The sequence below is a fragment of the Nelumbo nucifera genome, chromosome 6 (genome assembly GCF_055504915.1).
Source record: "Nelumbo nucifera cultivar China Antique chromosome 6, China Antique-T2T, whole genome shotgun sequence".
In the NCBI taxonomy this organism is placed as follows: Eukaryota; Viridiplantae; Streptophyta; class Magnoliopsida; order Proteales; family Nelumbonaceae; genus Nelumbo; species Nelumbo nucifera.
This window is the reverse complement of record NC_142654.1, coordinates 48,794,262-48,809,102: the sequence shown is the minus strand read 5'-3', so window position 1 is coordinate 48,809,102 and position 14,841 is coordinate 48,794,262. Positions and strand designations below refer to the sequence as shown.

General features: G+C 39.2%; 1 protein-coding gene across 1 annotated transcript in view; it reads left to right on the top strand.

The window, feature by feature from the left end:
• The window catches only part of LOC104613043 (nucleic acid binding / methyltransferase), a 43,463-nt gene extending 28,981 nt beyond the window's left edge, over positions 1-14,482 (top strand). Inside the window, exons 3-4 of the mRNA XM_010280729.3 lie at positions 1,945-2,026; positions 13,974-14,482. Coding sequence (XP_010279031.1) covers positions 1,945-2,026; positions 13,974-14,125 — 234 coding nt within the window. The 3' untranslated portion in view covers positions 14,126-14,482. The remainder of the gene's footprint in view (positions 1-1,944; positions 2,027-13,973) is intronic.
• Positions 14,483-14,841: the final 359 nt, after the last annotated feature.

Below are 14,841 nucleotides of genomic sequence, written 5' to 3'. Positions count from 1 at the left end.
TTTTGGTTTTCTTAATATTTTGTATTTTTCTGCAAATGCACAAAAGAAGTTGTTAGAATTAGTTGACAAGGGTATACATGTCTTTTCCCTTGTTATTATTCTCTATTATACCTGTTTTAACTTATCTAGGGCATTGTTGTAATTTCAGCAGTCAGTAAAATGTTAATACATGTTGGGTGACAATGAGGAGGTTGGGTTCGACTTCTCCTTGCTGAAGTTGTCACAGAAAAGAATTTTATTATCTTAGGAGTGCTATTGGTCATGATTTGAAGAAGCCTAGCAAACAAACAGATATCCATCATTATATAGTCCTCCAAGATGCCTCTGAATATTAGCATGGTTTAATGGGTTAAAAATGGTTCATGGACTTCGTTGGGACATTTGTAGGATCCTTTTTATAGGTCCTAGGATTTTGATTATTTTTTGATAAGTAAACTTACAAAATTTCATTAAAAAGAAAAAAGTACAAACAGGGTAGGTGTTAAGGCAACACCTACAAACATAACAACAAAAAGAGAAACACCAATTTAGAACAGATCATCCAAGTTACAAATTTGTAACCCCAAGACTTTCCCCAAAAGATGTCCCGTAGATCCTCCTTATTTACTTAATTCAATTCTAGCATTACAGGACCCAAATTGACCCAGATTTACCAATGGCCGCACCAAAACCTTTCCTTCTTCCAAGCTTTATTGTTGTAACCATCAACTGCCCTATGGCTCTCCATGTTCATCTCCACCCACTTCCCATTTCTAAAACCCCAGATTTCAATCTTCATGCTAAAGTCATAATTTCCACTTTCGTTTTTTGAAACAAACAAAGCCTGACTTATGTATCTCAGCAAAAACCTCACTAGAACTCTTCTCCCTCCTTTCAATTCCCTTACATTCCAAGAAATTAATTTCATTTTCACCTTCAAACATCCACCCCTCCCTTATTAGCTTTCAGGCAACTCCATTCACTCTTCCTCGACAAAGTCCTCTTCCTGCCTTCTCCTTCCTCCCACACCTCTCCCCCTTCCCCCCTGCTTTCTTTTTTAATATATTGTTCCCTCTATTCCTTTCGAATTGTTCACTTGCTTTTCTGACCACCTTCTCCCCACCCAAAAAGAATAGTCCAAGTGATTTTCCTAGACCTGTCTTTCCACCAATTGTTCAATCTCCACCCTCCCTTCACCAAGTTTTTCTTTGTTAGAACATTCTCCTTGACACCCACTTCTCCCTTTGCAGCTCCAATCCCTCCACTTCCCTATAATGAAAATTTTCTCTTTCAGTTGTACACTCTATGTTGTTGCTCAAGTCTGTCACACTCCCCATGTGACTTCCTCTTCAAATTGTTTCTCCGACCAGCCCCTTCAACTCCCCTTCTCCGAAAATCCTCCTCAACATTGGAGACTGTCGGCCCAGACAAAGAGGGAAGAGGAACCGACCTTACATTAGCATTTAGTTGTTCAAATATCTCAAGGGTCTTTGATCCAAGAGGTGATCTTTTTGCACCCTCCATCTCAGCTTCCAAACTTCCTTGAGTCGCACCGACTAAGATATCATCACCGCCAGAAGAAATGTTCTCAACTTTGACTTGATTTTCCAGTGGTTGGGCTTCGATTGGTGATCCTCCCTACTGCGGTGTGAAAATACCTTTATTCTGGATCTCTTCTTGAGCCGCATGAACAACCTCTTGTTGAGTTTCTTCTTTTTAATGAGAATCATTCTCTGTTGCCTTCATCTTTCTTCCCTTAGTTAGGATTTTGATTATTCAATGACAACGAGGTCAATTTTGGTACAATTAGAAACCTAAGATGGACCATTCCCCAATTTTCATTGTGTTGGTGTTTGTGTGGCATGAGATGGAAGACTCTTGCTACTATAGATCGAACAATTGTGAACAATGTAGTGATATGGTGACCCAACTAATGATTTTAATTGACTTACCTTTATGATGTAGAGCAAGGAGTGCTTGGAGAAAGTTGTTCGGACAATGGAATTTCTTGCAGAACCAGGGAAATCTTATTTGCTTTTACTCACAGGTAGATATTTATTTCTACTTCTGAACTGTCGTTTTTGTATTTTTTGGAAGGTTAATATCGATATCTATGTTCGTCACATATATGAGTTACTGGAAATTTTATTAAAAATCTCAAAAGTTTTAGAAACATTACAAATAACCCTTGTGTAGGCTAATGATTACTCACTTTAAGAACAAACATATTATAAACAAGCTCAATACAGTTGATTTCTGATAATCCCTTGCTTAGGTAGTGTAAATACATAGATTTAGGCATCATGAGATTTGCGATGGAGGTCATACAAACACATCACCACAGTGTGTCCACATCATAGCATAAGGTAAAACACATCACAGTGCAGTCCTGCCTTACAATCACTACTAAATTGCAACAAACGCTTTCACCCTGCGATATAAGATAACAATTTGTCATCGTAGTGCAAAGCGTGTTGGTCTTAACTTAGAGTAGAAATCACTAATTGCAGATTTAGTCGAGTTTCTTGTGAATGGAAAGAGGGGGAAGATGAAGATTTCAGCAGTAGAGAAGAAAGGAGAAGAAGAAAAGAGTAGGAAGTCAACCAGGATTGTAAAAATTAACCCTAGCTGAACAGTAGGAAGCTTACCTCTCATTATATTTATACTTAACTTAAAGGATGAGATATTACAAGGATGCCTTTAGTAGGGTGGCTACTAATATAGCTGAATAGTCGCAACTTAAAAAAACATAAACTAATGGGCCTAAAGTCCAACAACTTCCTAACTAAATAAAAAACAACTCGGACCAACTCAACACTCCCCATCAAGTTGGGAGTAAATGTCATACATTCCCAACTTGCGTAGATCATGCTCTAGCTTGTTCTTTGCAACACCTTTTGTGAGAACATCAGTGAGCTGTAGATCAGAAGCAACGTATGGAAGACAAACTTCTCCAGAAGTTACCGTTTCTCTGATAAAATGTCTATCCACTTCAATGTGCTTAGTTCGGTCATGCTGGATTGGGTTATGGGCAATGTTAATTGTTGTTTGGTTATCACAGTATAGCATCATAGGTTCTTCTGCCTGTACACCAATTTATTCTAACAGAGAACGGATCCAGAGAAGTTCCGAAACTTCATGTGCCATGGCCCTGTATTAGGCTTCAGTACTTGATCTTGCCACCACTGTTTGTTTCTTACTCTTTCATGAGACAAGGTTACCCCCAACAAGGGTGCACACTCTTGAAGTTGATCTCCTTTCATCAAGGCATCCTGCCCAGTCTGCATCTGTATAAGCCTCTAGTTTCAACTGTCCATGATCAGTAAACAATATGCCTCTGCCCGGGTGTCCCTTTAGATAAGCAAAAATCTTGTCAACTGCCTCCCAATGCTGGACTCGTGGAGCATGCATGTATTGACTTACTACACTTACTGCATAGGAAATGTCTGGTCTTGTCATACACAAGTATAGCAGCCGACCCACAAGTCTCTAATATCTCCTAATGTCCTTTACTGGTTCACCTTCTGATGCATTGATTTTATGGTTCTGATCAATAGGGGTGCTGATTGCCTTTGTTCCAAGCTTCCCTGTCTCTTGAAGAAGATCCAAGACATACTTCCTTTGAGAGATAAAAAATTTCATGTTTTGATCTTGCAACTTCAATGCCTAAGAAGTATCTTACTTCTCCAAGATCCTTAATATCAAATTCTTTATGTAGGTTCCTTTTCAGACCATCAATCTCACTCGGGTCATTCCCGGTGACAACAATATCATCCACATAAACAATTAGGACTGACACCAAAGATCCCCTTTGCTTCACAAACAAGGTGTGATCGGATTGAGTCTGAGTGTAGCCAAAAGCAATCAAGGCCTTTCTGAATCTGTCAAATCATGCTCTGGGAGATTGTTTCAAGCCATAAAGTGACTTTTTAAGCCTGCATACCTTTCCCTTTTCAGTATCATTGTAAAAGCCAACAGGAAGATCCATATACACTTCTTCTTGTAGATCCCCATTTAGGAAAGCATTCTTCACATCAAGTTGAAACAAGGGCCAAGAGTATGAGGCAGAAAGAGAAAGAAGTATCCAAACAGAGGTCATTTTTGCAACTGGTGCAAAGATCTCTAAGTAATCAATGCCATAGGTTTGTGTGTACCCTTTTGCAACAAGTCTTGCCTTGTACCTCTCTATACTTCCGTCTGCCTTATATTTTACTGTGTAAACCCATCTGCATCCAACTGTCTCCTTGCCTTCTAGTAGATTCACAATGTCCGATGTCTGATTCTTAATCAAAGCTGCCATCTCTTCCTGTATAGCTGTCTTCCACTCAGGTTTGGAGAGAGCCTCACTAACACCCTTGGGTATAGACACTGAATCAAGAGGAAAGAAAAGCATGGTAGGAAGGATAAAGTCCATTGTAGGATAAGTATAGTGAAATACAATGAGCAATACACTTTCTCTTCCCTTTTCTGAGAGCAATAGGGAGATCAAGGTTATCTGTAATAGTGTTAGTAGAATCAATGGGAACTGAAACAGTAGCGGGACCAAGAGGAATACCTGAATCCATTTTAGTCGAATTTGGAGTCTCCAAGGAATCGACAGGAAGTGATGTGAGTTCTGCTGTAGTGGAATCAACCTCCTTGTGAAGTCTCTGTTGTAAGTAATGCTGAGAAGCAGAACGCAAAGGAGGTGGCAAGGTAGGTGACACAGGGTGGTGGTCAAGCACAGGAGTAGACACAGGGATTGGAACTAGGAGAGGAAGACTGCTGACTCACTTCCCCAAAACACTCCCCCTGAGAAGGATTCTTTGAGAAGAAGTACGTGGATTCAAAAAATGTGACATCCATGGTAACATATTGGCTCTCAAAGACTGGATCATAGCAGCAGTACCCTTTCTGATCTCTGCAAATCCAAGGAATACACACTTCTTTGCCTTGGGGTCAAGCTTCGAGCAGTGAGGACCAAGGATATGTGCAAAGCAAACACACCCAAACACCCTGAGAGGAATATGAAACATCTTCCCCCGAGGAAAAAGGAGACTGAATGGGGTGCTGAATCCAAGTATATGAGAGGGCACCCTGTTAACCAGATATACTGCTGTGAGAACTGTATCACCCCAAAACCGAATTGGAACTGTAGATGTGATCATCATGCTTCTTGCAATCTCAACAATGTCTGTTCTTCCTTTCTGCAACACCATTCTGTTGTGGACTGTAGGGACAATTGCTCAGATGGACAACACCATATTCTAACAGATATGAGGCAAGGTGTCTTTCAAAATATTCCCTGACATTGTCGGATCTGAACACCTTTATTCTTGTTCCAAACTGTGTTAGTACCATTTGATGAAATTGCCTCACTAAGGACGGTACTTCATCATAGGATCTCATCATGTAAATCCAAGAGTATCGTGAGAAATCATCCACAAAAAAGAGAAAATATCGATAGGCTCCCATAGAAGGGAACATGGTAAGGGCCCCACACATCCGAATGAATAACATCAAAAGAAGAACATCTTTTATTACTATGTTTAAATGAATGTCTACAATGCTTCCAAGTTGACAACCTTTACACTCCAGACTTGGCAAATTAATAGACTCAAAATGTTTTGGAAACAAAAAACTCAAAGAAGAGAAAGGTAAATGGCCCAAACGATTATGCCAAAGCATAATTTGACCCACAGACCCTGACTGACTATCCCTGTTGACATGATGACTCTGATGAGGAGGAAGTACATCTAGGAGGTAGATTCCATTCACTTCACGACCACTCCCAATCGTCCTCTTTGAATCCAGATCCTGCGAAATACAATGACCAGGAGAAAAAATTACTGAGTAGTTCAGGTTCTTAGTCAAACTACTAACAGGTAACAAATTAGTGCTCAATCTGGGAACATGAAGGACAGAGGGTAGAGCAATAGAATCACTAATCTTGATAGATCCCTTCCCAGCAATAGGAACATGGGATTCCATCAGCTGTGGAGACCCTATCACTGCCAGAACAAAGCTGGTAAGTTGAAAAATTAGTAGAGCTCTGGGTCATGTGCTATGAGGCTCCAGAATCTATATTCCAAGGAGGTCCCTCCTTACCTGAAGTAGAAACATAATTTGCAGTGACGTGTGAACCACCTGTGTGAGCAAAAGAAGTAGAGTGGACTCCACCAGTGCCACCTGTACCTTGCTGTCCGCTTGCAGCTGAACTAGAACTGGCTGTATCCCACTGGTTCAGAAGTAGCCCATACCTCTCAAGCTCGGCCCTTACTGCAGCAGCTGCAATAGACTCCAGAGCAGCTGTAGTAGGAGGGGTCGGAATGTCACCAGTAACTGCCATGTGTGCATTTCCCTTCATATTTTTCAATCTAGTCGGCACAAGATGTGGGTGAAGCTCCCAGCAAGTATCTCTTGTGTGTTTAGGCTTCTTACAGTAGTCACAGATCAAATCTCTTTTATCTTCCTTCTTGATTTCACTGCCACCCCGATCTTCACTTTGTTTAGGTTTCACAGCACTTACCATGGCAGACTGATCATGAATAAGGTTTTTCATCATCACATCTCTCCTACACTCCTCCCTTGAGACAAAGGCATATGCCTGGGAGAGAGTAACACTGTCCCTGGAAAGAAGGTGATGTCGTGCAATATCATACTCAGGATTAAGGCCAAAAAGAAATTCAAACACCCTATACTTCTCTAGATGTTTCTGATAGGTAGCTGGTGGGTGTCGAATCCAACCAAAGATAAATGTCCAGCTCAAATTAAATATTTTTGTAGAGAGTGATGAGTAAGGTCGTCTCCACAGGGATTGGGTGGATTTATTTCCAAGAGAAAAGAAAATAGAGGGGTCGTTATAAAAGCATGGAAAATAAAATAAAATAGAGCAAGGATTAAATCGATGGTAGATAGCTTCTGGTTGAAGGGATAGGTTCAACCTTGATTCTTATCATTGATCATCGATCATATGTTTATGAATAAATTGGTTATAGCCATTAAGAAGGTCTAACAGCCAGCCTCTACTCGTATTTCTCGACAACCAAAACATTGCTTCTCTTATTAATAGACAGTCCTAAACAATTTTGTAGATAGTGATGAGCAAGGTCGTCTCCATAGGGATTGGGTGGATTTATTTCCAAGAGAAAAGAAAATAGAGGGGTCGTTATAAAAGCATGGAAAAGAAAATAAAATAAAATAAAGCAAGGATTAAATCGATGGTAGATAGCTTCTAGTTGAAGGGACAGGTTCAGCCTTGATTCTTATCATTGATCATCGATCATATGTTTATGAATAAATTGGTTATAGCCATTAACAAGCTCTAATAGTCAGTCTCTACTCGTATTTCTCGACAACCAAAACAAGTTGTTTGATTGCTTCTCTTATTAATAGACAGTCCTAAACAAGCTCTTAGGATTTAATCTATTAATAGCATTAAGAGGGGAGAGACCCAATTTGGTCAGCGATCTCACAAGCTTGGACCGTTTAAACCAAATCATATATCCTCCTAACATAAATCGAAAACTTGTCCATAATCAATTTATGTTAGTTGCCACAATGATTAAACCTACCAATCATATACGAAATTGGAGGTTCAATCGGCCATAGATTATTCTCATTGAATGAGCAAGGGATCCTTTTTACTTAATCAATAAAAATAATCCTCATAGGAAATCGTAAAAAAACATATGAATACCTATAAACAATGAACTGAAATAAAAATCAATTAGATCTCACAATGTTTAAGAATCAAAGCTTCCCTAACCTTTCAACCAGAAATCAAAAGCTTACACACACTTCATGTAGAAATCGCAACTTCCAGATGAGGAGGGCGTATTCTGCTTTCTTTCTCCCTTGCTTGCTGAACTCTTGTCTCCAAGATTTGGTGATCCCTGGGTGCTAGTCCCCCCCCCCTTTATATAGCCTTAGGAGGGAGCAGTTTTCAGCTCCTCTTAGGAGTTCTCTTTCTCAAAAAATATAAAGTCCTATTTCCTAATTCAGATCTAATCTTATCCTTATCTCTAAATAGAAACTCTTAACTAAGTTGGACTCGAACTCTTTTCTTTCTTTAAGATTACAATAAAAATCAGATCTGATTAAGACTCTTAGCCAAATTCTATTAGGAATGATGAGTGGGCCCTATTATTGCATGCTGAATTGGGCTGGTTTTCTCCAGCGAACTGGGGCTTCTCTGCGAATTGGGCTTTGTTGCAATCTGGGGCTTTCTACGAATTGGGCTTTGCTGCGAATTGCAGAGACTTCGGGCCCGATTTTGACCTCGATGCAGTCCGAATCTATCAAAACTCAAAACATGAAAGTTGTAGAGCTTTTCCTTATCTTTCCAATGCATCTTGAATCATCTCAATCGGAATCCGGATGGGAGAGTTATGCCCAAATTACCACGTGGTGCCGAAACTGTGCAAAATTACCCGATTTGCCTTGTTTTTCACCTAACACCTCCTTTCATGCCCTAAATCGAAATATAAGAATAGTGAGTCCGATTAGGCACTAAATAAGTTTAAATGACTAAATATTAAGGTATAAAGATATGATAATTTTCATTCTCATCAGTAGCTGCATCCTTAGTGGTTTCCCAAGCAAATGTCTCTAAATGGTCAATCTCCTGCCACAGGGATTTAAGGGCTGAAAAATAGGCTGCAACAGGTCTATTTCCCTGCTTTGTAGAAATAATCTGATTTCTCAACTGATAAGCCCTAGCAACATTCTCCCTCTGTGAATAGGTGTCTGCAACCCCATCCCATATTTCCTTAGCTGTATTTGCCCATAAAAAATTTTTACTTATATGGGGCAACATGGAATTACACAACAAAGTCATCACCATATAATTCTGCTGTACCCACCGGGAGTTGCTAGTTTCGGGTTTCACCTCTTCACTAGTGATATAGCCTAATTTTCCACGAGCACCAATGGCCATCTTTGCAGATTGTGACCATTCTAAGTAATTTGCACCATCCAACCTAACTGTATTAATGGTCCCAGCTCCGAAAGGGTCTCCAACACCTCCTCCTACTGGTCCCATTTCACTCCCGAGCTTATTTTCAACTCCATGGCACTCCATGCTTCTCAAAAAATGTAAAGAAAATAATTGAAATTTGCAACAAGATCAAACAAAACACTTTTTGGAACCAACAACACCTTTCTGGTGTCTTAGACTTTCTTTCCACATAAGATTCATTTTCTGTGGGATGGGAGAAGAGAGAGAAGAGGCATCCGCTCTCTCTAGAAGCCTTCAAATCAGGCAGGACTTGAATCTCCCCTTGCAAAAAACTCCAAGGAACCCTAAAAAATTAGGGCACCACTTCCTAGGTCAAAATTGAAGAGTCCAACAGAAACAAGACTCTTTCTTTTTCTCTAGTTTTTCCTGATTTTGATGAGAAACCCTAGACCAGCTACAGGGCACACAGATCCACCAAAAAAATCCAAAACCTGGGCTTACCTGAGAGCTCCGATCAACCTCTTAAATCACCATGCAATCGGCCAATCTAGGGCTGCATGAGAGAACAACTTCAAGGAACCTTCGGCCCGCTCTGATACCAAGTAGAAATCACTAATTGCAGATTTAGTCGAGTTTCTTGTGAAAGGAAAGAGGGGGAAGATGAAGATGAAGATTTCAGCAGTAGAGAAGAAAGGAGAAGAAAAGATTAGGAAGTCAACCAGGATTGTAAAAATTAACCCTAGCCGCCTACTTCTCATTATATTTTTACTTAACTTAAAGGATGAGATACTACAAGGATGCCCTTAGTAGGGCGGCTACTAATATAGCTGAACAGCCACAACTTAAAAAAACATAAACTAATGGGCCTAAAGCCCAACAACTTCCTAACTAAATTAAAAACAACTCAGACCAACTCAACACTTAGGAACCTTGTCACCACAGTTTTTCCCTGCAATTTAGTACAACATCGCAGTGACCTCTTGTGTTGTGATGGCACTCGACATTCGCTCCACATTGCAACACCATGACAACACAACTCACCGATACTCTTTTTGCGATGTCATTCATGCCAACAGTTAAGTGTTTCCAAGAAATTTCAAAGGCACAATCAGACATGTTTCTAGGAGGAAGTAGCTGCATTGGTGCCATACGGATCTCCACATGGACATGTGGCGAAACCCCACTCAGCCTACCTGTTTTAGATCTAACAGAATAACAAATGTTTTTGTTTGGGAAAGTTCACTCGAATCCAAAATAGAGGAGGCTCAAGGCCCTCACCTTTGTCTTTCAGAACCTTTGCGTAAGCTTTGTCCTCAAATTCTCTGCAACTCCTCTCCCTCCTTTCTCCTTTCACATAGCCATCTACCATCTTTTAGGTAGATCCCTCTGTTGCCTTACCTTACCTTGCTTATATTAGAATCTTTGGTTTAATCCTAATCACGGAGATGGCTGCTAGAAGAATCAATTTGATCACCATCCCCGAGAACCTTGGCGAAGACCCATTGAAGAATGAGACAACGGAGATTTAGTTTGACTTTAAGGATGGTGGTGAGCTCAAGATCCTCATTGGCAAAGTTTACACGCTTACTGATTGTGTCAGAGGTAATGAAAACCGACTAGGCATAACCCAAGCCAGCCTTCAGAAGGTAGACCACATCGACACCCTTGAATAACAATAGGTTGAAATGAAAGAACTTCAATGCTCTCAAACCCATCCCCAATTATCAGTCCACCCTCATCCTCAGACCACAAGCTAGTGTTCTCAAACTTAGCCCTAAGGTCAGAGCGGATCTGATATAGGACCAGCTCAATTCTAGTCATAGGGAATGTAGAATATTATTCTTTGATTAGAAATTTATGGCTGTTGATGGTTGTAATGGCTTCTTGGAGGAACAAGAAAGAAAATACGAGTAGAAAGAGGAGAGGAAATACTTGGGATCACTCACGAGGTGCTTAGAATCACTCTAGGGTATGTCAACCACTCCCATAATTAGCATAAGCTGAAGAGAACTCAATAAACTTCATTACTCTTTGTGTAAAACATCCATACATATATATAGATTCTAAACTCATAATAACCTTAGGAGTAAAACTATTAGACTCATAATAGTCCTAGGAGTCAAACTGTTAGACTCAATAACTCTAATCCTATTTGTGCAATGACTCTGAAATTTTAAACATAAACAGACTATAAATAGACAATCAACCCTATAATTGGACCCTGCAAAAAAGTATAAAATAACAAAAATACCCTTGGTGTCCAATTCAGTCCAAACCCAAAGTATCATCACTATGCCATATCAGGACCTGTTATAAGGCATTCTTCTTTCTAGAATAAGTCTTCAAGGGTACTGATCAATTCCTATCATCTCTCCCTGGCTTGAAAGAACTCGACCCCAGTTAATTAAAAGCATGGTATCTTTCATAAAGATCTAGGTTGAGACGATGAAAGTCTTTAGCAGTGATCCAAGAACACTCAGACATAAGCTTGCCTTCCACCTGACAAGGAATTTCTGATACCCTCCTGTATTAGTAGATATTGTTTCATCATCTAAAACATACTTTGGAATGTCATTTGGAGCTGCAATAGTTGGAACTTAGGTATAGGAGTATTAAAAGAATCCACATGTCATGGTAAAGAGTCAAGTCCTCAACTTTGAAGATAGGACTGATTCTCATGTCATCTGGAAACTCTAGAACATAGGCGTTAGAACTTATGTTCTTGATGATTTTGTAAGGACCTGCACTCTTGGAGTGGAGCTTCTTGTACACACCTTTAGGAAAATGTTCTAGTCGTATACGTACCATAACCATGTCTCCCTCTTGATAATTTGCTAACAGTCGATGAATATCAACTCTAGCCTTGTATAAATCATTGCTCCATGCAATTTTTCTCTTAACATCATCATGTATCTCTCTTATCTGCCTAACAAATGCTTATGCTTCAATGCTAGTACGTGTATCTAGTGGTAAGGTAACCAAGTCAATTGGCCACTTAGGCTGAATACCAGTCAACACTTCTAATGGACTTTTTCCTATGGATCTATTTATTGAGTTGTTATAATAAAACTCAGCTATTGGAAGCACTAGATCCCATCTACAAGTATATCACCAACTGGACACCGTAAAAGATCTCCCAAGCTTCTATTCACTACCTCGGTTTGACCATCTGTTTGGGGGTGAAATGATGTCCCGATCTGATACAATAGTAGAAGGCACTCCATGAAGTTGAACCACTTTGAAAAATATAGAAGCAATATGTGAATCATCATGTGTTTTGTTGCAAGGTAAGAAATGCCATCTTGGAGAAATGATCCACTACAACATAGATTGCATCATGATCCCTAGCAGTCTTGGGCAATTCAAGGACAAAATCCATGGACAAATCTTGCCACAGTTCTACTTTCGTCCTTTGGCAAGATGGCATCTTTTGCATTGCTATATTATACAAGCAACATCGTTCTTCATACTAGGCTAATAAAACCTATCTTCCACCATAGCAGTGGTTTTATCTCTACCAAAGTGACCTCCTACACCTCTAGCATGCAACTCCCAAATAACAAAGCCCTATAAAGAGGTATTTTGTAGACATAAGCGGGTATCATAAAACAGATGACCATTATGTAGTGAAAAGGAAGGATACTCATCTTGCTTCACATCTTATAAGTCAGTATAGATGATGCTGAAATCCTTGCAACCAGCATAGTCTTGCTTTATTTGATCAAAACCAATGACTTGAAGTCTTAAACATTCATGGAATGAAGTATGTAAGCCATCCGACTTAGCGCATCTACCACTTTATTCTCATTTCCAGCTTGGTTCTTAAGAACAAAGGTGTATTCTTGTAGGAATGAGATTCACTTCCCATGCCTACAGTTTAATTTCTTTTTGGAATTCAAGTACTTTAAAGCTTCATGATCAAAATAGAGCACAAACTCCTTAAATATCAAGTAGTGTTGCCAATGTCATAGAGTTTGCACTGCTATATACTTGCGGTAAGTTGAATACTTTTGCTTGGCTTCATTTAGTTTCTCACTATGAAATGCATTGGGATGATGGCCTTCTTACATGAGAATCCCACCAATTCCTACACCAAATGCATCACATGCCACTTCAAAGACTAGAGAAGTTTAGAAGTCGTAAAATAGGTGCCTCTATCATTTTCTTCTTTATAGTCTCAAACACTTTTGTTGCTGTCTTGGTCCTATTAAACTCACCTCATTTCATTGCATCAGTAATTGGAGCAATGATAGTGTTGAACCCCTTAATAAATCTCCTATAAAAGTTGCTAGGCCATGAATGCTTCTAATCTCTTCAAGATTGATAGGGAGGGACCATTCTGAGATAACCTATACTTTTCTTTGGATCAACACTAATGCCTTTAGCAGAAACAACAAACCCAAGCATATAACTTTGAGTGCCATGAAAGCGCATTTCTTTAAGTTGATGTAGAGTTTCTCTTGGTGTATAGCTCTCATCACTTGACGTAGATGACCAATATACTCTTCTAAACTATGATTATATATATAAGAAATTAAGAATCTCATCAAAATAAACTAGGAAATGACCAATGAAGGATTGGAGTACCTGGCTCATCATCCTCATGAAAGTACTAGGGGCATTGATTAATCTAAATGGCATAACTAACCATTCATATGAGCCATCTTTTGCCTTAAATGCTGTCTTCCACTCATCATCAGGCCTAACTCGTATTTGATGATAGTCACTCCTTAGATCAATCTTAGAAAAAAATGGTCGCTCCAGTCATCATATCAAGCATGTCACCAAGCCTAGAAATTGGGAATCTATACTTGATAGTAATCTTGTTGATTGTTCTACTATCAACGCACATACAACATGTATTTGATACTTCTATGGTTGTCTAACCCTTCTGTCATTTCATCCATGAGATTTCTGAGTCAAATAAGAAAAATAAAGAATAGGTCATGATAATTGTCTAATTCTTCTGCATTATCAAACTTATTATTTTCATTGCTCCCATCTGTAGGTTTTATATATGGTTCATTCTAACAGGTTGTATTGTGATTCTTTATAGGGGAGGTACAGAAGGAGAGTGCTGCTGAGCTTTTAAACTTGTATCCATGTGGCTTTAGGCCTCAGCACTCTAGCAAGCTTGGAAATGAATTCCGTCTCTTCATTAACTATGACCCAGGGGAGAGATTAGGTGGATGGGAGCAAGGAAAATAATTTGTTCCCTTTCTACAACAAGATGCCTATAGTCAAAATTATCTGATCGGGATGAAGTTTGGGCAATGCATTTTCTCCATTGAATGTGCCACATGACCATGCCAAGGGCAAAACTAAGTGCAAACTAATGAAGATTCAATCTGAATGCTTATATGGCCAATACTTTACCTGGTTCACAATTGGGATGAATTTGTATGGTTACAATAGGCCAAACTAAACTAGGTGCACAATTTAGCTTGTATTAATCACTAAGTTGTGGGTGTCTGAATTTGGTAACTATAATTTTGTATGCGCGGAGAACATGTAGTTAAACGGATTCACTGTTGCAATGATGAATACCTTTTATTAGAGACAAAATACCCTTTATTGTTAGGCAACTAAGAATCAAGGTATTGGTATCACAATTTCGGAAAGGCAATTTTTTATGATACGTTGCTGGTTATGCTTGAAAAAATGCATGGGTACAATGGAATAATTAAGACGCTTAAGAATAAATTGGGACTCGTATAAAGCCCACAAATGCATCTATAAAACTAATTTTAGGCTTAAATAATTATAAATAAGGTGCCAAAAGAATGTTTATAAAGAATGTATAATCACACAAGGAACACAAATTTTATTAGTTTATGTGAATCAAGAATTATTAGATATACTAGTTGGGAAATGGAAGAGTTGCAATAGGCATGATTCAAAGTATGGATATTGCAAAGGAAGCT